General features: G+C 38.0%; 1 protein-coding gene and 1 long non-coding RNA gene across 11 annotated transcripts; both read right to left on the reverse strand.

The window, feature by feature from the left end:
• Nucleotides 1–1,325: 1,325 nt before the first annotated feature.
• LOC130747942 (uncharacterized) lies at nt 1,326–17,866 on the reverse strand. 10 transcript variants are annotated; one of them, XR_009022561.1, is made up of 9 exons: nt 17,705–17,866; nt 14,400–14,517; nt 14,243–14,312; nt 13,116–13,196; nt 12,928–12,998; nt 8,851–8,952; nt 6,071–6,293; nt 2,778–2,859; nt 1,326–1,882 (listed from the first exon to the last, which is right to left on the reverse strand). It is a non-coding gene; the product is annotated as an uncharacterized LOC130747942 (long non-coding RNA). The 10 variants fall into 10 exon arrangements; XR_009022559.1 differs by having other exon boundaries at nt 2,763–2,859; XR_009022560.1 differs by having other exon boundaries at nt 2,745–2,859.
• Nucleotides 17,867–19,795: 1,929 nt separating this feature from the next.
• On the reverse strand, nt 19,796–24,843 carry LOC130747944 (leucine-rich repeat receptor-like protein kinase TDR). Its single transcript, XM_057601002.1, has 3 exons — nt 23,096–24,843; nt 21,556–22,800; nt 19,796–20,428 (listed from the first exon to the last, which is right to left on the reverse strand). The coding sequence occupies exons 1-3, from the start codon at nt 24,513–24,515 to the stop codon at nt 20,001–20,003; spliced, it is 3,093 nt and encodes a 1,030-aa protein (XP_057456985.1). The 5' UTR covers nt 24,516–24,843; the 3' UTR covers nt 19,796–20,000.
• Nucleotides 24,844–25,223: the final 380 nt, after the last annotated feature.

The following is a 25,223-nucleotide window of genomic DNA, read 5'->3' on the forward strand; positions in this document are numbered from 1 at the left end:
ACTCAATGTCAATGTGATTTTGAAATCGAATTTTCAAGATTGAGAATGAAGACTCCCTCAAGCTTGCCTGAGGGGAGAAAGCTAAAAAATGAGACACTCAAGGCCTGTTTGTTTCATGTTTTCAAAACAGTTTTCAGTTTTTAAACACTGAAGACATGTTTGGTATGAGCTGTTTCAAAAAACTGTTTTTTTAAAACTAAAAAACCAAAACAGCTAAACGATGTTTTCAGTTTATGTTTTTAGTTTCCAGATATTAGTTTTCTAAATGTTTGAAAACATGTCATTCAACCTATTTTATTCGTCTAAAAACTGTTTTTAAAAATTGTTTATAAAAATTGTTTTAAAAACTGAAAACAAAACTGCAACCAAACAGACCCTCAATGGCTCAATGTGTCTCGTCTTTGCTCTTTTGAGAAATCCTCTTAGACGAGGTGAATATCAAGTCTTTATTATATGAACTGAGATGATAGTCACATTTTCATTCTTCCTGTTGATTTTGAAATCAACTAACTACTTTTAAGAAAAACTAAAATCCATTTTAGCTTGTTGTATTTCGTATGGATTATGTTTAAGTATTAGTTTCACTCGATAAATGTTGTTTTGAGTAGATAAAAACAAGGATTGTTTGATTTTTAGTTTTAATGTAATAAAAGCAATAAAAGATGTTTTACATGAATAAACAAAGAAGAAAACATATTTAGGGATAATTTCACTTAATCCACCGCTGTTATCAACCCAAGCAAAATGTTTCTTCATTCACTTAAGATGTGAAGGATATATTCACCCCACTAATTTCTTAACTAAGTGAATCTATATGAAACCTCTAGCCTTAACTTCTTATGTTTTAAAGTGATCAATAATGCACATATCAATACAATAGGACATCCCAAATGATTTGTTATCGTCCTAAGATAAGTTATCCTAGATGTGAGAAACTTAAACTTCGTTGTCATTCAAAAACTTCTTATAGAAACTTAGGTCCTCACCCGCCACGTGGAAAAACCCTATTAAACCTTCCCTAAGATAATCAGTTAATCACAGTATTGGATAACTGAAGCGTTGAGTGGTTTCCCTCTTGAGCTAGACCTACACTAACTTTTAAATTGCCATGCAAGTTCTTAACACTATCACATGGTCACAAGATACTTAAACCATAGAAAGAAAAACATTAACACCTTTTGATGCAACTCAAGGCATGTGGTTTTCCTTCCTTTAAACTAAACACCCGCTAAGTCACATCAATCTTATGGTTTAATTACAAACGAGTGAAGCCCTAAAGATTATCAAATTACCAATAGAAGCATTAAATGTGGAGAAGAACGAAGAAAACCAAACAGTGAAGGAAACCAATTACATTGATGAAAGAGTATTTTGAATAAGTTGCAGAGAAAGTTACAACATCCTGGAAATAGAAAATACATATACAAAAGGGAAAAGGAAAAGATGAAACACAAGAGAAGGTGGTGAATCCACGGTCCATGGCCTCCATAGCCTCGAGCAGGTGTCACAAGTCTCTCATGGTTGCCACCAATACCTCAAAGCTTAATCCTTCCAACCTCACCCTTGGATCCCTTATAATTATGTTCCGCCCATTTGCTATGTTTATGGGAGGAAAATGTGAAGAGATACCCAATTCTGTTATTTTTTCAAGCCTTTATATTAGTGCATGGGCGGTTACACTAGATAAGCGAGTAAAAACTCACTCAACAAGTTGCTGTTTCATCATAGGCATAAAATGTAGCTCCCTTAGCGAGCAAGGGCCTGCAAAAATTGTTCCAAACACACACATATTTCCTCAGCGAGGAAATCCTGACTTAGCGAATTTTCTCCAAAACTGTTCTGCTCTTGACCTTGAATCCTTGATTCTTCATGATCTTCCAGCCTGAACACAAAAACTTAATTAAAAGCATAATATTTAATAATTGCATAATATCCACCCACACTAAAAACCAAATATTTAATAAGCTAACACTTCGTAGGATAAAATGATTAACGAATCAAGCATCTCGATGAAATAAGTGTCTACAATCATATCCAAATATACGTTAAAATGACACTTATCAACTCCAACTAACTAGGCAAAGTCTATGAATAATTTTCAAAATTCATATTGCATGATTTCCCAAAATTTGGAATGAATTATCCAAGATCATTGAGCACTTTAAAACACAGTTAAAACTTGAAACCTGATTGAATACTGATGCAAACCTTACTACAACTAAGGCCAGGTTTGGTAAGGTATATGGCAGGAGGCCCAATGATTTGTCAACTGGCCTGTAAATGAATCCTTCTAGAAGTTAGGACCACTAGGTGAGGTGAGCCACCTGTCACCTGATGGGGACCACTCAATCATCATAGGGAATATATGTTCGTTATGGAGAGAGGAATGCTTAGGCAGAGATTGGACTAGGACTAGGAGAGCAGAGCACTCTCGAATTGCTCTTATCCCACTACTGTATTTTCTTCCTTCTACTTGTAATTTCCCTAATTCACTGCTTCTGGTTGTTAATCCCAGAGGATTCAGTGCTCTAGTAAATTTCAGTTACTCTTCCTATTGATTTTTCTCTGGTACCTAACAAATACCCATGGCAGTGCCTCGGCCTACATGACATGAAATGTTTCGACCACATTTTGAACTTACGGTTATTCCTTTGGCGTAGAGAAAATCCATCTTCTCCAAGCGAAACCATAAACAACATGCTCTATATGATCAAAATACAAAAAACAAAATGAAGTGTCCTTACACATATTTAAAGGTTTACCTCCAGAAGGTTTACCTCCTAAGAGGAAATGTGACCATGTCATCAGGTTGAAAGAAGAAGCAGCCATTCCACATAGCAGGCCCTATAGATATCCATTCTATCAAAAGAATGAGATTGAAAGGCAGGTCAAGGAGATGCTGAATTCTGGAATAATCAGAGAAAGCACAAGTCCATTCAGCAGCCCAGCAATCTTGGTCAAGAAGAAAGATGGGGCATGGAGATTATGTGTTGACTATAGAGCTCTTAACAAGGTTACTGTGCCTAACAAGTTTCCAATTCCCATAATTGATGAACTGCTAGATGAAATTGGGGCAGTAGTGATTTTCTCCAAGTTGGATTTGAAATCTGGTTATCATCATATCAGAATGAATGAGGAAGACATTCCAAAAACTGCATTCAGGACATTATGAATATCTTGTGATGCCCTTTGGGTTATCCAATGCCCCCTCTACTTTCCAAGCCTTGATGAACCAAGTTTTGAGACCTTATTTAAGGAAATTTGTGCTAGTCTTCTTTGATGATATTCTCATCTACAGTGCGAGTGAAAAGGAGCATTTTGATCATGTGAGGGAAGTCTTACACGCACTTCAAGTCAATTCCTTGGTGGTAAACCAAAAGAAGTGTTCTTTTGGACAAGAAGAGATAACTTACTTGGGACATGTGATTTCCCAGAAAGGTGTTGCGGCTGACCCTGACAAAATCAAAGATATGCTGAACTGGCCTGCTCCCAAGGAAGTAAAGGCTTTGAGAGGGTTTCTGGGAGGGTATTATAGGAGGTTTGTGAGAAATTACAGCAAGCTTGCATACCCTCTAAATCAGTTATTGAAGAAGAACAACTTCATTTGGAGCAATGAAGCCAATCTGGCTTTTGAAAAACTGAAGGAAATTATGACAACTGTACTTGTATTGGCAGTACCTAACTTCAACAACTCTTTCATTCTGGAAGCAGATGCCTCTGGCAAGGGGTTGGGAGCAGTACTCATGCAAGAGGGGAGGCCCATTGCCTTCATAAGCAAGACACTTTCAGCTAGAGCTCAAGCTAAGTCTGTCTATGAGAGGGAATTGATGGCTGTGGTCTTAGCAGTACAGAAGTGGAGGCATTATTTGTTAGGACATCACTTTGTCATCCATACAGATCAGAAAAGCCTAAGATTCCTTGCAGAGCAAAGGGTAATGGGGGAAGAGCAGCAAAGGTGGATGTCAAAATTAATGGGGTTTGACTTTGAAATCAAGTACAAACCTGGGGTTGAAAATAGAGCAGCTGATGCTCTATCCAGAAAGATGCAATTTACAGCTATTTCTTCTGTCCAATGTGAAGAATGGCAAGATCTAGAAGCTGAGTTGTTGGCTGTTGACAAGTATAAGGAGATTATGCAGGAGATAGCAACTCAAGGTCATTATCCTATGGGGTATCAAATGAAGAAGGGGAAGCTGATGTATAAGGACAGAATTGTGATCCCCAAAGGTTCTGAGAAGGTTTCAATCATCCTTAAGGAGTTCCATGAATCTGTCCTAGGTGGTCATGCTGGAATCTTTAGGACATACAAGAGGATCTCTGCACTCTTCTATTGGGAAGGGATGAAATTAGACATTCAGGAATTTGTGCAAAAGTGTGAGGTGTGTCAAAGAAACAAATATGAAGCTCTCAACCCTGCAGGATTCCTTCAACCTCTGCCAATACCATCTCAGGTATGGTCTGATATCTCCATGGATTTTATAGGGGGTCTTCCTAAGGCTATGGGGAAAGACACCATTTTGGTGGTAGTAGATAGGTTCACCAAGTATGCACACTTTATTGCCCTCACTCATCCCTATACTGCCAAGGAAGTGGCTGAGGTATTCACCAAGGAGGTGGTGAAACTGCATGGTTTTCCAGCTACTATAGTATCTGATAGAGACAGGGTCTTTTTGAGTCACTTTTGGTCTGAATTGTTCAAATTGGCTGGTACTAAGCTGAAATTCAGTTCTGCATACCATCCCCAAACTGATGGGCAGACTGAAGTTGTTAATAGGTGTGTGGAAACCTATTTGAGATGCATGACAGGAACTAAACCAAGACAATGGCCTAAGTGGTTGAATTGGGCAGAATGCTGGTACAACACAAATTACCATTCTGCAATCAAGACAACACCCTTCAAGGCTTTATATGGCAGGGATCCCCCAACTATTGTTAGAGGGGATATGGCTCGAACTCCAGTGGATGAAGTTAGTAGGATGACCACTGAAAGGAACCTGATATTGGATGAACTTAAGGGGAACTTGGAGAGAGCACAGAACAGGATGAAGCAACAAGCCAATAAACATAGAAGAGATGTGCAGTATGAGGTTGGAGACATTGTATACCTCAAAATTCACCCCTACAAACTGAGGAGCTTGGCTAAGAGGACAAATCAGAAACTGAGTCCTAGATATTATGGGCCTTACCCTATTGTAGAGAAGATTAACCCTGCTGCATACAAGTTGAAGCTTCCTGAGGGGAGCCAAGTTCATCCTGTTTTTCACATATCTCTCTTGAAGAAGGCAATGAGTGGAGCAGTGATTAGCCAACCTCTTCCTAAGGTTTTGGCTGAGGACTGGGAATTGAAAGTGGAGCCTGAGACAATTGAGAACTTCAGAGAAACAGCAGATGGGAGCACTGAGGTATTAGTGAAATGGAAGGAGCTGCCAGAGTTTGAAAATTCTTGGGAAGAGCTCACTGCTTTGAAGGAGCAATTTCCAGACTTTCACCTTAGGGACAAGGTGAGTTTTCAAGGGGGGAGAGATGATGCAAACCTTACTACAACTAAGGCCAGGTTTGGTAAGGTATATGGCAGGAGGCCCAATGATTTGTCAACTGGCCTGTAAATGAATCCTTCTAGAAGTTAGGACCACTAGGTGAGGTGAGCCACCTGTCACCTGATGGGGACCACTCAATCATCATAGGGAATATATGTTCGTTATGGAGAGAGGAATGCTTAGGCAGAGATTGGACTAGGACTAGGAGAGCAGAGCACTCTCGAATTGCTCTTATCCCACTACTGTATTTTCTTCCTTCTACTTGTAATTTCCCTAATTCACTGCTTCTGGTTGTTAATCCCAGAGGATTCAGTGCTCTAGTAAATTTCAGTTACTCTTTCTATTGATTTTTCTCTGGTACCTAACAAATACCCATGGCAGTGCCTCGGCCTACATGACATGAAATGTTTCGACCACATTTTGAACTTACGGTTATTCCTTTGGCGTAGAGAAAATCCATCTTCTCCAAGCGAAACCATAAACAACATGCTCTATATGATCAAAATACAAAAAACAAAATGAAGTGTCCTTACACATATTTAAAGGTTCAGATTCGTTCAAAATGGCCCAGTATGCTCTCAGCCGGCCTGAGGCTTGTCATCAAGGAAATAACATGCAAGCTAGGGTTTAATGATGGTATATGAGTGAAAGTGACGACCGTAAAGGTGGGGGTTTGAGCCTATGGCTCTCTAACTCGAGACCTTGGGGGAGATGATCCATAGAGCTTAGTCCCTCCATGCATGCTTCATCAAAGCACTACAGATCATTAAAAAGCATTACATTTTAATAAAAAAACAATTAATATGACAAGTTCACCATATGCAAAATAAAAATTACACAATATATATTAAACCCAAGGCAAATTAGTTGAAAACTCTCCACAAGAGAAAAAAGTGTTGCCATATTTTAGTGAAGAAACACGCTCTTGCATGGGGAAATAAATTTCACTTTTATGTTTCAAAATTAATTTTGTTTTAGAAATTTGCGTAAGCAAGAGTGGTTGAAGTGACATGGTTGGCGATACATGAATAGCAACTACTCCTGCAAGTAATGCTGAATGACAGACCAGCACAATGCCAGAAAATGTGTGAACTTAAAAGAAAAAAAAAACTAAGACATTTTTTTATGCTTCATATGGATTCGATTGAAATCGGTTAGCCATCAATTTTATATTGGTTTTTTCTCAACCAATTGTTTTTGATGCACTAGATCAGTTCTTCGATTGATAGGCTGAATCTGCCAGTTCAATCCATTTTTCATAACAAGGATTTTTACTATGGACTTCTTTAATGTGGGTAAGTAAAAAACTGACCCAAAGGACTGTGAAGGTGAAGGTACCAAGCCTTAAACCCTAACATCCCTTCCTCTTTATCCCACAAGCCTTGCCAAAACCTCAACAGACTCTCCTTAAACCCTAACATCCCATCCTCTTCAACAACTCATGTCGTCCATCACCATTGTCGCCGCCGCAGAAGCCTAGTTTTCGGTGCTCGGTGTCGTCTTTCTCAAAGAAGCACCACACCGACTCCCCGAGGTCCGACGACGTAGTGCAGCTCCCTTTCCCATTGGTGCTCTTCCATGGCGCCATCTTCCATCACAAGATCTTCGTGTTCCGCTACCACATCATGACGCACACCCTCCTCCACACCGATCACCGCTTCAGCATCATCAACACCAACATTGTTTTTCGGAACCGCCGAGGTTGGGTGCGTTGGGGAGGTCATCAAGCACAAGCGCCGCCTCATCGACGATTGATTCTTTCTGAACTGCAAGGGGCAGGAGTGGTTCTGCATGGCGAAGCTCGTCCGCACCAAGCCCTACCTAGTGTCTCAGGTGACGTGGCTCGATGACAGCTCTTCCCCAAACTCGGATCATCGATGGAGGAGGAAGTTGGGCATCGTAGGGTATCTTCTTCCGCCATCATTTTAGGAGGTTCATTGGCGGGAGCCGAACATAATCACATATGACAACAGAGATAGGTCGTCGGAAATGGGTATGGAAGGAGGAGAACGGTTGTAGAAGCAAAATTAGATCAATAAAAAATAAACTATACTTCCTTTTTAAAATTAATTAAAACTCTAATTAAATAATATTAAACCTGCAAAACCTATACTAACTGGTAAAATAAACTTACCCACCTTTGCGTCATTTTTTAATTTACCCATATTAAAAAATCCCTTTTACCATAGGGGGCCTAAACTTTAACCCTAGTTTGTTTTTAGGGAACCTTTAACCATGGTTAATACTAGGCATCCTTATCAAACAATTTAAACTTTAATGCAATTGTTTGACCAAAAGAAAATATTTAATGCAATTAATTTCTTAAAAAGTTTACTATAATAATATTTATATTTATTTTAATTTCAAATTATTTAATTAACTAAAGAAAAATAACTACAAAGGTTTACCTATAAACAATTAATGAGTTCAAAAACTGATAAAGGTAAAATTGACAAAAATATTGACTGCACAATGAATGAAATGTTAAATATTTAATATATTATTAATTTATTATTATTAAATGTTTAAGAAACAAATTTAATCCTTTACATTTAAAGATTTTGTTAAAAAAATATTTAATATTACTTTTTTATTTCCTAGCAAAAGTCAAATAATATTAAAAAATACTAAAAGCATATAGGCTACTCAATTCATTAAAAATGAAAGTTTCCTATTCAGCAAATCAATAAATACATGTTTCCTTTTTTTTAAAATGAATATTTTATTTTCTCTATGTTTTCACCATAATATTTTTCATTTATCTTAATCAATGCCAACAAGAGCATAATATTTGTTAATCATTCAAAATAAAAAATACACACCATAAAATATGTTTTAAGTTCTTAATGTATTTATATTATTATTCTTTTATTAATTTTCCATCTTTATTTTCTTAATATTTTTCCTTTTTTAAAAATCTAATTAAACACTTCTTAATACATGGAACAGTGTAGGATAGCTCAAGTGGTAAGAGTTGGGGGACATATGGGTTGGGTAGGGGGAGGTCCAGGGATCGATTCCTGGCGGGTGCAATTTATCTTTCCGATGTATCAAAAAAAACATGTTAATTCACCTTAACCAAATATTTCTTAGATTTTAACATTGGCGGGGGGGGGGGGGTTAAAAAAAATACATGTCACACCAATTTAAACGGTTACATAAAAGTGACAAAGTGCAGGAAGAGTATTAATCAAAAGACTCAAGAGACATAAAAACTCCCAACCTCTTTTGCATAAACAAAATTTCAAGAAACAATTCGAATGAAGTTATGATGAAAAATCATGATTTTTGTTATTCATAACATTATGCTTACCAAGGCAATGAGTTGAACACACAACACGAGCAGGTGCTCTCAAGCGTCAATTGTCAACTTGGAAACATCACTTTTGTATTTTATGCAGATAAGACACTTGTCCTGCAAAAAACAGAACAGAAATAAGATTAAAACATCTAGACTGCATGACTCGTATAGCCTACTTAGAGGACCAGTGTCTTCAAATTTCATCATTAGCTACTAAGACTATGCTTGGACACTAGTTGAGATGCAGTAAAAACGAGGATTAACAATCATTTCATAAAAGCGAATGAAATTCTTCTTATAAATATGGATGAAAGTCTATTCAGTTGTGCTCAATTGGAACCCAAATGCATACAATACAAATATCAGTAAAATACCCAAATGGCACCGTAAATTACACGATCTTGCTATAAGATCTTCCTTCAACTAAATATAATCATGCTATAGCACTACATTTACTACAACCTACTGCCACACAATTTTTCTTCAAATAGTAAGCGCCTACCAACCACTGATTTGTGACGCAGACAATAGCATAAGATATTCATTAGAATATGAAGAGGAAAATGAGAGGGCAAAAAAAGTAAGTACATGACATGCAATATACAAATAACGTTCAATCATGAAGACAGGATCACTGGATCAGAGACAGAAAATGAATACAATGTGGAGTGCAAAAAATGTAAAAATGAAAACATACAATTTTACATTGGATATAAATGGAGAGGCTACATAATCAAGGAGATTCTCTTCAGACAAGTTTACCAAAACATGCCCTATTTTAGGAACGATAACCATGGATATCATTGGTAAAATTTCAATCTGCATATTTTTTGTGTTAAATAGAATACATTAGAATAACAAATTTTGTCCTTTAAAAACTAAAAATCCTTATCAATTAAACTAACGCCTGCAACTCAATAAACAAACTCTTATCAAGTAAAATAATGGATAACAATATCAACTTGAGAAGAAAAAAGAAGTGGATCAAATAGATAGACATAAAATGGCCAATATTTTCTTCATATCACTAATTAAAATTTGTTACATATTCTTTATTATCCTGCCAATTGACAGTTAAAAGATAGCGGTTCGGAAAAAATAAGATAAAATGCAAATGCATAATCTGACTCTTAATTAATTTAAATCTATTTTCCTTATATAAATATCAGAAAGTTAATTTTTTTTTTTACAGTGAAGTGGATAAAATCAAAAGCTGATGAGGTGATAGCATTTCCCAGTTCCCATATTTATTATGGCCTTTTCTGATTTGGTTCCTTTTGCAAGGGCTTTTTATGTTTCTGCACTCAACATGCACTTATCCACAAATAAAGAGAGAGAAAGTATTCAGACTAGTGGGGGCTCTGCAACAATGGAGAAGAACAACAGTAGGGACTGCGGGATCTGCGGTAAGAACTTCTCCAGTAGCAGAGCCATGGGAGGTCACATGAGATCTCACTTTGCCAAATTGCCAATTCCTCCAAAGCCTGAAACTGAGAATCAAGCACTAGACCACTCAGCTGAGTTAACCCAGTGCGCAATTCAATCTGCTCCCTCACTGGCTTGCCATCCCCAAAAGAAACCAACACAGGATTTCCAATCTCCGGAAGGCGACATTTTGGCCTTCTTGGCAAAGTCAGGGCTTTACCCTAAAAACCCAACCGGCAAAAGATCCAAATGCCGCCGCAGAGAAGCCGGACCAAAACAATTGTGTTCAATAACTGAAAGGCTTCAGGCAGAACAAGCGGCCAGGACTATAATGATGATGTCCAGGGATAAATGGGCAGAAAGCAAGGAAGCTAGCAAAATGGAGGCAGAAGACAGTGAAAATGGCAGAGATGACTCCCTCATTCAAACTCCTAAAGCCAGGTTCAAGTGTGGGAGGTGCGGGAAAATATTTCGATCTCATCAAGCTCTTGGTGGGCACAGATCAAACCACAAGAAAAACAAGAATCAAAGCCAAAGAGGCCGTGAATCTCAAGATGACCAAAGTGACGACAATGGTGATGTAGGCAACAAATTGTTCGAGTGCCCATCCTGCTTCAGATTGTTCAAGACTGCTCAAGCACTCGGAAAACATAAGAAGGTTCACTTCTCAAATGCTATGGTTGCTGATGCTCATACTGGTTCTACTTCTAATGAATCTGGAGGTATGTTGGAATTCAATTTAGATCTTAACTTTCCAGCTCAGGGAGAAGATGCAGTGGCTAGCCACAATGAATTTTTAGGTGACCAGTGAAGAATGAGCACTGTTTTCAGACTTGATCTGTAATTTTGCCCTGTTTTCAGACTTGATCTGTAATTCTGCCCTGTTTTCAGACTAGATCGGTAATTCTGCCCTGTTTTCAGACTTGATCTGTAATTCTGCCCTGTTTTCAGACTTGATCTGTAATTTTGCCCTGTTTTCAGTTCTTAACGTTAAGACTTATATGTGCTTTCAGCCATTTATGTTTTTAAATTTGACATTGTGGGTTTATAATGTCAGAACTCAATTTGGATTATCATTGTGTTATTGCTAGTAGCTTCTATCTTCTTTGTCTGTGTTAGTTCTAGCTGGTTAGCCTACCTATTTCTCCATATCGTATATTTTCTTTTGTTTGTACATGTGGGGTTTAGCTCAAGCTTCATCTCCAGCCACTTCGTATTTTTTAATGTTAGAAGCCTAGGAAGGCTGGCTCCTCTGGCGTAAGTGACCAGAACAGGAATTGGAGATTGGAAATCTTCAATTTACTTGTATTTTGCAGATGTAACTCCCCAAACTATGGCTTTACACTAAAGGATTTACATGTTTTATGAAATGCTGGTGTAAAACACATCATATTTAACTTACTGAACAACAATCGCAAACAAAATTTATTTTCCTATGAATAACTATAGGGAAAGTAGTGTCAAGATGCCAACATTGACACTCCAGTAATGGCTTTGGAGGAGAGAATTCAGCCTTTTGATGAACTAGTCCTGTTTTCAGAAGTTGTAGATCCTTTGAGTTTTGATAGCTTGTTTGAATCCATTGCTGGAGAGAAACACCTAAGAAATCATGACCGGATAAAAGCAGCAAAAAAACTATTGCCAAAGGTTTAGATTGCCACAATGATTTTGAAGGTAGAAAAACAGATAATTGGGTTTGTGCAAAGGTGTGGGATCCTCTAGAAGCCCCAAGTGACCGAAAAAGAGAAGCAGACAAAACTCTCCAGAAGCTGTCTACTTTGAATAACAAAAACGGGGAAAAAAGCAAAAGCCAAGCGGTTGAGAAGGCTGAAGAGTGTCATATGGGAATCTCAGTTTATATCTTTAATGATTAAAGAAAATAGTTATTGTATTCAAGATGCATAACTCATAGGTTTAGACAAACCTACCTATGCGGGTAAGGGGAAGTGTATAGGTTTATTTTTGAAATGCGGGGCATGGGCACAGGTAGTATAATACCCTACCCATATTTTACCCATAGTCATCCTAAAGACACTATTACATAATACAAAGCACGAATCCTTGTTTATACATATTTAAGATGCTCTAATATATTTATGATAGAATAATAATGTGTTGCGGGATTTATCAGATATTCCAATTTCCAGCCTTGGTAAAGAAAAATAACTGAACAACATAATTTGAGTTGGCGATCAGCAGGGCCAAATCATATCAAGACACAAAAGTCAAGGCCAAACCATAAATGAGACAAAATCTAGGACTGAACCACAACTAGGATGAAAACGAGGCTGGACCACCATTAGGACAAAAAATTGAGGCCAAACTGCAACTGGGAAAAAAATGGGCTAAACTACATTTGAGATAGCCAAAGCCAAACTGCTTCTCTGGGGTAGCCAAGCTGCTTCTCTATGGTATAGGAGTCAAAAGCTGAAAAAGGCTATAAAGGCTAAGGAGACTGGCAGAAACCCAAAAAGAGAATAGAACAATGGGATGAACTGATCTAAGGATTTGAGATAAGTTGTGGAAGCAGTTAGCAGAAAAACCCACTATCAAAGAGAGAACCCTGAAGAGAAAATGGCATCTTCATGACTATTATTAAGAAGCTAAGAAAATGGTTGTTCCACATATACAGTATAAGAAAGTAAGAATAGCAGAATGACTCACTATCAAGATGAAATTCCACGCCCGAGGGGGACAGCACAAGCAGCAACTGATGGTGGTATATTGTACTGAATCTGAAATACAAAACTATCTTAGAAGTTAAAACTAAATAAGTTCCAAACATGCAAGCCCAAGGAAAAAACCGTAGAAAAGGAAACGATAACAGATAAATTGAGTCTAAAGGAACTCACAGGCACCAAACTCCTCTCCTCTGAAAGAGTTTTGGTTCACATTGATGTTGCGTGCAAGTCAAGTTTGCCCCAAACTCCCAGCTGCCAAAATGCAAATGAGGAAATTCACTTTGGATTCCCATCACATTACATCAAATGAAATCGAAACAGTGCTCTGTTCTAGAGAAAATTGTTTTGATGCAGTGTAGCAGGAGACCAAGACATCACAGGGAAAGCTCTCTTATGTTATTGGAATGTTAAGTCTCTAGAGATGGCAGGAAAACTCAAACCCGCGGGCCCGACCCGAAACCAACATGAAAATTCGGGCAAAGCCCGATTTCTTTGGGTTTGGGTTTCACCCGAATTTTAAAACCTGTTTGAGTTCGGGTGTGGGATTGATTAACCCCGCACCCAAAGCCTTATGCATGTAATTATCAGCCCTTATATATATATATATATATATATATATATATATATATATCAAAGTTACTAAGTAAAGTTTCTTTTAACGTAAAAAATCCATGAATTATGTTGTTTATCAGCTTATGTTCATGAACTATATTTTTTCCTTTGTATTGGAAAGATGATGAGGTTTAATCGGCTTCTGTTCATGTTGTTCTCTTACGTACATGTTGTTTCGGGGTCGGGTTTTTGCAGGTTCGATGCTCACATCAGGTTTTGGGTTTGGGTTCGGGTAACCCGAAACCCAGAGGTTTGGGTTTGGGTTTGAGTTTGAGTTTGGGTGTTAAGTTCAGGTTCGGGTGTGGGAATGGTCAAACCCGCACCCACGGAGCCCGTTGCCAACCCTACAAGTCTCCATTATCGTTATTAATCATGGATTTATGAAGCGGTTCATTTATATTTTCATTCAAGTTAATGACATCTAAATTTGCATTTGAGCAGTTAGAAAATCAGATTTTTCTCTTTGAAGAAGTTTGGCATCTCCACCTTTGAAAATTAACCGTTTATATTATACACCTGTATAGTAAATTATGGACTGGTTAAAATATGCTCCCTTAAGCTTCATCTTGACAGTTATGGTGCCTTAGTTTTTACTTTGGTAACAGAATTAATAGCTTTACTCAAGTGAAATTCATGAAAATCAGAATCATTGAAGTGAAAATAACAACTAGCAACAATTGACTCACCCCGCAAATATAACCAAGATGGATAGAAGTGAACCACCACAATGGACAAAAGTCTTGCAATGAGCTTTACCTACAACCATAACACCTCAAAGTCAAGTCTTTTTTCCAAGAATAACATTGTTGATAATATAATTATACACCTTGAAACAAACATCACCTAAGTTGCAATGAAAGGCCTAAAGAAACCAGCCAGTTAAGATCACCAAGGATGAGGGCAACCACCAAAGCCTCTCGGCCGGTTGAGCCCAATCACGTTTTGGCACATTATTTACTACCTGTCATGAATAACTGATAATGCTGTTAATGATGTCAGGGGGCATGTCTAATCCGAGTTGGAAGAAAGAACACGAAAAAAGGTTATATTATGTAGTTTTCCACACAAGAACAATGTCCCAAATTATAGAATTATGTTTTTGGTGTCAAAGACGACAAATATTTATTATGCTACCAAGAAATTATGTTTTTAGACATAAGAATTGCGTCAGGCAGTGCATTTGCCATAAACTCTACCCATTGGCTAAAGCAACTCCAGAAGATATTGAAGTCGGACTTGATACTATAAAGTTCTACTGCAGCTGACAATTCAGATTAGTTTTCACCATTATATAAGGGAACTAATGCAACGGCTTAGGTTCTCCCCTCACTTGTTCTCCTTCTCCATAACCAAACCATTGTTGCTCAAGATAAATTACCAATAAACGGCCCAGCAGCAGCTTGAATCCCATTATTTACATGGTATGAGCTGTTTGTAACCATTGGGGGAATGAAAGGCCTTGGTTTATCATGGTGAGTTTAATAGCCGTAATTACTCATAAACCTTCTCATACAAAGATGTGCCTTGACATCATCAACTAAATGGTACTTTTGGCATTTGCATTTTTTACATGGGTACCTCAACTTTCCTATTCTTGTATACTGATCTCGTGCTGTCGTGCACAAACCAACTCCACAAACTTAACAACCCTTGCCATAAATCTGTAATGCAAGGAAAAGAGGCTACTAATGTTAAAGCTAGTAGATTTCCTTTCAAAAAAATAAAAAAATATTTGTAACTCTTATCTTATCATGACCTACCCTTTTATCCATCCACTTACGATGTTCAGAAGCTTCCCTTCTGTTTCTAATTAACCCATGAGTCACATGTCAACTACCAAGCAAGAAAGAAATAATGCAAAAACATATAACAGCACCAACAATCCTCTACCTTAAGGTTGAAACCAGGCAGGACACACACACACACACACACACACACACACTATAAAGACACAATGTAGAGATATAATAATAAATTGTAATTATGATAAGCGATGTTGTCAATCCCAGATCTCGGCGCGTAGCGCTTGGGCCCAAAAATGGGATAGCGGGATGCCCGGGATAGTGAATTTTTGTCTACATTCTGTATAATCTATACAATATATATATATACACACACACGCACACTAAATCAATGATAAATATTACTTGAAATTTATAACAAATTCATACTTTCATAGTAGCAAACTTGTAATAAAAGTCATAGGTCTTGATAAATGTTTTCCTGCACAAATAATTTGAAAATATAAAACACGTAATGAATTGAAAACAAGGATGTGTTTTTGTAAATAAAAGTGAAAATAAAAAAAGTATTATTTCCTCAAACCAAACAGGTCCTTACCTGGTCCAATTTTGCATCTTTGCCTAACACCAAGATAAAAATCGAAAGATAAAAGTCTATGTTTTGAAAACTATCTTAAGAGCTTTCGGTAACTGAAAGGATAAGAAATTTCAAAAACATGTCTATACTCATGGCAGGAATGAAAACATTGGAGGGTTATAAGGAAAATATTCCACATTTACTCTGTCCTTTTTGTACAAATCCATAAGAAACAAATCGAGTATAAAGGGGACAACTCTTTTCTAAACTATCACCATATACAACTTCCAAATTCTAATCAAGAATAGGGTTAATAGTACATGAAGAACTCACTCTCTAATAAGAGACACGTCAAACATGTAATTGAATATCAAAAAATAGAAAAGCATCATGCTATTACAAAGCAGCAATAGGTAACTAATTGATTGCTATTTCATTCTCAGATATTTCTTCACAAAAAACAGGACAAAAAACGCACTAGACAGAGGTGAACAGGTCAATCCCATATTGTATTATTCAAAAATCCAAACATATTGTATTATTCACAAATCCAAACATGTAGCGCCAAGTTTCATATCCACATTAGGAATTAAACAACCAGAAATCAAATCTCAAGTTACCGCTGAACATACTTATGCCATCCAAAGGGGGGGGAGGGGTTTCCTAAAATATCTATCCTAAATTGACAACCAAATCCTCCCTCATCAATCCATTATTTAACTAGGTCAACAAATTTTCCTCAAATGACAAAACAAGACATTACGGATTCCAGAGTCAGAGTGAGTACTAACAAACTCCATAGAAATCAAAATTGCTTGTTTTAACCTTTCAATAAAGATCACATGCATCTATTCCTGTTTTAAAATTGCTTTCTCTTAACCTTAGGAGTTGAGAAACTATGATAATAAATTAAAGTAATAATTATCAGTCAAGAAAACTCTGTATGTTTCAAAAGGGAACATAAAGGTAAGACAAAAAATGTATGTAGCCTGGTACTTTAATTTAACTAAAGGTTAAGTGAGTTAGAGTAACGTGCATGCATGGAGGGCAGTGCGTGGCATATATTTTCACGCATATTATTATCAGCCAACATGTCTTGGATTGGAATCGAATGGGAGAATCATGCAAGTAATAAGACCTACCGGAATGAACAGAACGACCAACAAACACTACAGAACTACTGGAATCAATAACATACCATCCATTATGAATATTCAAGAACTAAGATCTCAGAAGGTGAGAGACAACACCAGACCACTAGTGAGTACATAGGGACATCTTGCGAATAACCGAAACATTAAGGGTAAATTGATATTAAGTAACTGTTTGATCATCTTGGAATAATAGCCCCGACGGGAATATGTTACCAATCAGGAAGGAACCCTTCCAAGTAAATCTTTCAGAAGTTGCACGTGTGTGGGTTGTTTTAAATTGCGATCCACAGCATCATAAAGTGCTTTGAAGTCTCACTTCAGCAATATTCTCTCAAATAAGGGTTTGAAGAAAGTGAGACTTCAAAACTCGCGGCAACCGCAATCGCAATTTAAGAACGTCAACACATTACCAAGTAAATCAGCAGTTCTTAACACATGGAGTAATATAACGAAATCCGGCATTTAATGAGCAAGGAAGGGTCAAATGTAATTGAATGCATTGAGCTACGAAATGAAGCCAAGTGTTGAGAAATCAATGAAATAACTAGGAAGTGACGAACACCGAATCCGAAACACGACTGAAATAACTACGCAAACCCCTAAATAGTTGAAACGAAACGAAGAGTGATGAAATAACTGAAAATGAAAAGCAGAATAGAAGAGAAGAATAATTACCGTTAAAGATCCAAATGAATGTGTTCATCATGGAGCGGAATCGGTAACCGCTAATCTCGATTTCTCACTTCAGCAACATTCTCTCAGATAAGGGTTTGAAGAAAGTGGGTTCGCGGAGAGATGGAAGACGAGTAGAAGGAAAAATAAAAATAATTTCCTCTTGTTTGGTTGAAAAAAAATACATATCGAAAGGACAAACTAAGGGTTGTTAATCACTCTCATGTAAAAAAAAAAATTAATAATAATAATAATAAGCAATCGCTCCAGGTGGGTAAAATTTTCATAATATTTCTTTTTTTTTTAAATATCATACTGGTCCAATAGGTGGTGTTAAATAATTTTCATAAGTGATTTAGACAACCATGTTTAGAATGTTTATGGTTAAACGCTTATGACAACTAACGTTCCTCGCATAAATATTTATTTATAAGCTTATTTTAAATATTTGTTAAAATAAACTGAAAACAAGTTATGCGTAGATATCAGTGTTTATTGATAAGCTAGACTAAATAGCTTTTAAGTAAATAAATTCAAAATAATTTATAAATAGATCGTAAACTACTTAACCACGGTAAGTAAATTCTTTTAAAAACTATTAGTAACTTACCCACGGCTTTGGTTTGCACATAAATATTTTTTTGTTGCGAATAAAAATATTAAAGTGACATTTTTATATGCAACACAATGAGCATTTTGTGACCTTTGGAACTATCATTATTCATAATTTGTGGAAGAAGAGGAGGGGGTGTCTTCAAACGTTTGTTTTCAATGACTATTTTTAAGGATATTTATAAGTTACTGACGATTTGACCTTTCTAAAGTATGGTTAGTTCACTTATTGTGTGGGTTTGTTTTACCTCTTATGGGCTAGGTTTTGTTCTTGTAGTCTTGAGGCATTCACGACGGAGCGTAACGTTGGGGATTAATGGAAGGAGGTGAAGATGATCTCACATGACGATTCTAAACTAGAAAGGGGAAGTTTGACAATTCTAAATGAAGATTGATTTTTTAGAGGAGATCTTCTTCTTGTAGATGTGTTTGTATTTCATTTCATCTTTTCCCATATCCAAGCCAAGTTCAGTTATGTAAATGTTTGGTTTCAATTTTAATTTATTTTCATTAGGGTTCAAGAAGGTTGTTGGGTTTATGGGAATGCAAGAAGAAGAAAAATAAATAAAATTGGGTTTGCTGGGTTTATTAGTTTTTGAGTTGATGAACTTGTTCATTGTGTTGTGAAGAGTTTACACATTCAAGTTTTTTTTGAAAATAACAAACTTCATTAAGTAAATCAATAGAGCATTGAAGCCAAAACATCAACATCCAAGAAAGGACTCAAACCAGAAGGCCCCTCCTCCACCCAAACATGCTCGGGGAAAGAACAAGCATTCTTAGCCATGTAGTTTGCCGCGGAATTGCCATCACGACGAACAAAGGAAAGTTTAACGTGATCAAAAAAAGGAATAAAAGCATAATAATCACTAATAATAGAAAATAAATAAGACACTCCATTCCGCTTCCGTCAAGCATGGTAAAGCTCAAGATTATCCGTTTCAAATTGAATTGAACGGAAACCAAGTTGGGTAGCAAGCTCCATAGACCACCGGAGGCCAAGTGCTTCAGCAATGATCGGAGAAAGAACCACCACATGGTACCGGGCTGTCGCTGCCATGATATCATCATTTGAGTCGCGGGCAATCATACCCAAACCCACCAACTTGTCTGCTCCTACTGCTACACCTGTATTCATTTTAATCCACCCACGCCTTGGTCATTTTATTTGGTTTAAAGTTCTTGAAGATGGGTTAATGGAAAAGAAAGATTAAAATTAACTCAGTGAAATATTCATTTAATTTAATTATTAGTTTTTTATTTTAAAATTAATTTTGAATTATACACATAAAGACTAAATATTGTTTAAAAATGATACAATATGTACCACTCACGTCTCATGTGCCACTAGGTAATAGTGTTGGAGCTTCCCACCCTCGAACGATGACTAATGTCAACATTTCTCTAAACACATGAATAATAATCAAACTTTTTTTACGACAAGGGACGAAAATTGAACTGGTTTACAAACACATACACCAATTTAATAGTTAATTCTAATATATATATAAGCATTAGCAAACAGACATAATAATGAAAAACCAATGACAAAGTAACACTTGAAATTCCATTGAAAAGTAAAAATAGAAAATCACTTTCTCCTATACCAATCCCCCCACAATAAGGAAAATATCAAAAAAAAAAAAAAAAAAAAAAAAACCCCACTTCAATCATATAAACAGATTAATCAGCTTTCCACAATTGGCTTTTGTGGCAAAGGAATATCACCACCACCGCCACTACCCACAACATTGTCACTACCTACAACAACACTATCAAGCAATTTCCTCTTTGGCTTGGCCTCTTGCAGCATCAACACAACATCTCTCATGGAAGGCCTATCTGCAGGGTTTCTGCTTGTGCAGAGCAATGCAATCCTAAGCATTTGTATCATCTCCTCCCTTACGGAAGCACACCCGGCCCCGGCATTCTTATCCAACACATCATCAATGCCGCCATCTTTGTTCTTGATCTTGGACCTAACCCAGTCCACAATGCTGTTTCCATCGCCAAATTCTGCATCCACCGAACGTTTTCCGCATAAAATCTCCATCAACACCACCCCATAGCTGTAAATATCACTCTTCTCATCAACTTGAAGTGTGTAAGCATATTCTGCAAAGAATCAAACAAAACCTTAGTAATGAAAGTACAGCAATTAAATAGTACTTAATTAGTACCATAATAAGACAAGACCATAGCATTAACATTATTCAAATCCTTCACGGTTTGATTAATTAAAACCAAAGTCAACATCCCCATCATTCAAAGTAGTTATGATAATTGACAATATCCTCGGTGGGGCCCTTAGATATTTGAGATCATCAAGAAAAAAGCAGCTTGTGAAAGTGAAAATAAAGGAAAAGCCTTTTGGTCATGCGCAATAGTGCTCCTTCCCTCACATGCACCAAAAATTGGCCAGCAAAGGTTCCTACCGCCTCCATAGCCTTCAAAGTTTTGTTCTGCGTTCCCATTTATCACTTTGTACCATCATCCTCACTCACTCTATCCATAATTCATTTTGTTCACGAGTCAATGATCTCTCTTTTAACCCATCCCCAACAAGGTTTACAATAATCACCAATCCAGTGAAAGTTCATGACTAACAAACAATATACTTTAGGTTTAGATTTTAGTTGACCTAAATGTCAATTCACATTTGAGTCTACGTGTGACACTAAATTGCATATTTGGTTTCACCCTTAAATATTTCAAAATCACTTAATTTTCCACTCTATTAGAAATATATTCATCTAAATAACTTATTGGACCATTATGTGGTTTTCCACCTACCGAGAGGTATTAGGACGACCAAAAGAACTCTGACCCAACTCGAAATAAGACACGTGAGCAGCAAGTCAGCTAGCCGTTGAAGATCGTTGTCTAGATCCATCTCCTCTAACCTCATTAGTAGGCCTCCTCCCTCACATAAATGTAATCACATAATTCTCTCTCATGCACATCATTATAATCGCACAATCCTTGCCTTAACATTTATCATGAGGCTCTAATTATATAAAAAAATCATCGTATCTTGTATAGAAGTGTTCATCCGAGTTCTTAAGGCAGAATAATATATTTTACTGGCAGAGTTATGTTATCAGAAATTATTGGTGAACTCTTATCATAATTCCAAAGCCATTTCAAAAAAAAAATCATAATTCCAAAGCTACTAAAAAAAATTATAAATGCAAACTAAGCTTTGATAAAAAAAAAGTTATAAACAAGAATAAGGTACTGACCTGGAGCAATGTAACCATAGGATCCAGCAATTACAGACATGGACTCATCCGTTTGAATCAACTTGGCAACCCCAAAATCTGCCACTCTGGCCTCCATCTCACCGTCCAATAAAATGTTACTAGGTTTCAGATCCCTATGCACGATGACTGGATCACAGTCATGGTGAAGGTAGCAGATTCCCTGTGCCACACCCAGTGCAATCTTATACCTAGTGAACCAATCAGCACCAACCACGTTATGATAATCTCCTTTATTCTTCCCATGCAGCAAATCATCAAGGTTCCCATTCGGCATGTACTCATACAGCAGCATCGTGCTTTCCCTGTTGCTGCAACACCCTAACAATCTCACTATGTTCCTGTGCCTCACGTTCCCTAATACATCCACCTCAGCCAGAACCCCTCTCCTCCGTCGGATGATGCCTTCCTTGTGCTTCCCCCAAAGCTTTTTAATGGCTATGATCTCGCCACCTGGCATCTCCGCTCTATAAACAGTTCCAGTGGACCCCATCCCTAAGATTTTATCTGACATGGACAAGCATTCTAGCACGTCCTCCGCCGTGAAATTCAACCGCTGAAACGCCGTTAACTTCCACGGTCCGATCTCGTTGCCGTCACTGCCGGCGAACCGGCGGTTGTAGTTGGCGTGGAAGCAGCGGGTTCCGGCGATGAGAGCGAAGAGGCCGATCCCGAACGCCGCCGCGACGATCCACACGATTGCGCCGGCGGTCCGCTTCGGCTGCTGGCGGTTGTGTTCGAGCTCGTTCTCTCCGGCGGCGCAGGGCTTGGCGAGGAGGTCGCCGCATAGGTCCTGGTTGCCGGAGTAGGAGGAAGGGTGGAGGCTGGGGAAGATGCCGGAGGAAGGAATGGGGCCGGTGAGGGAGTTGAAGCTGACGTTGAAATTCTCGAGAGTGGAGCAGTTGTTGAAGTTGGAAGGTATGGTTCCGGTGAGGGAGTTGTGGGAGAGATCGACGTCGGTGATGGAAGGGAGGGTCGAGATTTCCCAAGGGATGATTCCGGTGAGCGAGTTTCTGCTCAGATTCAGACGAATCAGCTTCTGGCAATGACCAATGTCCCAAGGGATGCTACCGTTCATGGAGTTCCCCTGCAATTCAATGTTGTAAATCGTCTGGCACCCTATGAAATCGGGAATCTCGCCGGTGATCTTCGCCGACGCGGCGGAGAAAACCTGAAGGGTGCTCGCGTTCCATATGTTACTGGGTAAGTGACTTTGGAAGGAGTTACCTGTTCAAATTCAGTGTTAATAATAATTAATTAATGCATTCATTCAACAAGCCAATCATAGTTTATAATTTGAACAAGTTGAATTAATTAAGTTAATTGTACCATTATCATATCATTGTTTCAAATTTCAATTCATATATACTAGTGCATTTGCAATGTACACATGATTTCAGGTATCACAAGTTACGAGAAGCAATATTTCAGCATGTTGAGTTCGAAGTTCGAAGTTCGAACTCAACATGAATTTATGTTCGATTTAACGAAAATCTAAACACACATAGAATGAGTAAGTTACCGGAGATGTTGAAGTACTGAAGGTTGTCCCCAAGTTGTGGAGGAATTTGACCTTGGAAGTTGTTGTTGCTAATGTCAAGGAAAGTGAGGTTAGGGAGGAGGGTGAGCTCTGGAAGGATGGAACCATTGAGGTGGTTGTTTTGGATGCGAACTCTGGTGAGTGAGGCGCAGTTGGAAAGGGATGGCGGAAGAATGTTGCTGAATTTGTTGTTGAAGAGGATGAGCTTCTCTAGGTTGTTGCCTCTGCACACATTTGCAGGAATTGGACCTTGGAGTGAGTTTGTGGAGACGTCTAGTTTATATAGCAACCCATTGGAGCCTAATTGTTGTGGCAGGGTTCCTGTGAGTGAGTTGTTGAAGAGATTGAGAGTGTTAAGGTTTGGTAAGTCTCCAATTTCCTGTGGTATTTCACCTGTTAGCTTGTTGTCCATGAGGCTCAGTATGGTTAGTTCCTTCAGCATGGAAACTTGTGATGGAATTGGCCCTGTGAGTTCATTGTCTGACAAATCAAGAGCTTTCAGGGATTTCAAGTTGCCTATGGTTGATGGGATTTCACCAGTGAAGTGATTCTTGAAGAGCAACAGTGTTTCAAGCATGGTCAAGTTCCCAAGTTCTGAGATCAAGGGTCCTGAGATGTTAGAAGCTGAAATATCCAAGTACTTTAAATTGGACAGCATTGACAATTCTACTGGCAGTGTTCCTGAGTATGATGGGTTGTATCCAATTTCCAAGTGTTGTAGCTCTGATAACTGTCCTAGTTGGGGTGGTAGTGGACCTTCTAATAGGTTACCGTGCAAATATAGGAACTTGAGTCTAGGGAAGGTGCCATAACTTGGTGGAATGCTTCCCTTGAAGTAACTTCCTCCGAGGTTGAGCTGTTCCAGGAACCTGAGCCTGGTTAGTTCCTGAGGTAGAGGGCCAGTGAAGCTGTTGCTGTAAGCATTGAAGACCCTCAAAAACTTGCACTTGGATATTCCGGGTGGGAAGGTTGAGTTGAAGGAGTTGTGGCTAATGTCTAGAATCCTAAGCTGGGCAAGTTCAAAAATTGCTACTTGGAAAGTTCCACCGAAGTTATTCCCACTGAGATTCAAGTGGTTCAAGGATGATAGGTGTTGGATTTGGCCTGAAATTGTGCCTGAAAGGTTGAGGTTAGAGAGGTCTAAGGAGGTGATTTGTGCTGTTTTCGAGTGGCATGTGACGCCTCTCCATGAACACCAAATTGGGTCTTGGTAATTGGAGTTGGAGGAGAAGGTGGAGGAGGGGTCCCAGTCATGGAGGTTCTTGAGAGGGTCTATGAGGGAGGACTTTATGGAGAGCAAGGTGATGAGTTGGAGGGGCAGAATTGTTGTAGCAGCAGAGTTAACTAGGTGTGTTTGGCAGCAAAAGAATGTGAATGTGAGAAAGAAAAGGAAAGGTTTCATGGTTTTGGGGTGGTGGGGATTTGGGATGAGAAGAGGAGGGTGTTGAGAGAGGTAAATTTAAGGGAAGGAAGGTTTTGATGAGGAAGGCAATCACTTTTTTGGAGTGCAGGGTGCAGAGGGAGTTTCATGATGATAATTTGCTTCAGTGGGTTTTGTTGGTGGTAGACATGAAAGAATGAAAGATAGATAGATAGATAGAGAGAGAGAGTGTGTGTGACTAACAGCTACCTCTTTCACTTCATCTTCTATATACCTCCATTTGTGTACCCTCATCCCTCTACGGTCCCTTTATTTGAAGCTCCTAACATCACCTCACTTTCTCTATCTAGTTTCCTTTCTCTTACCTCAGCTCAGTGTATTCTACTTTTGTCTGATATCCCCATTCATACCTACAATTTTCTTTGAATTCTTTTCTCCTTTTCTTTTGCTACCACTTTTCATCATTCCCTTGTTTCCTTTATCTTTGGCTAACAAATTGATACATATACATGTGTAAGAATAGTGGCAATGTTTCTCACAGGATCCGAGAAAGAATCTTAATTTCCCACCATATTCCCCAAACTACTATTTAAAACAAACCCATTTTCTATTCCTTTAATTTTCTTTAGTTTCTCTTAATTATATATGTATTGAGGCTTTACTTTGTGCTTTATTTTTCCTTTAGGGTGGTATTATAGGGTTTTTGGCTCTGTCTTTCATTCCTTGGCT

Source organism: Lotus japonicus, chromosome 3 (genome assembly GCF_012489685.1).
Source record: "Lotus japonicus ecotype B-129 chromosome 3, LjGifu_v1.2".
NCBI lineage: Eukaryota > Viridiplantae > Streptophyta > Magnoliopsida > Fabales > Fabaceae > Lotus > Lotus japonicus.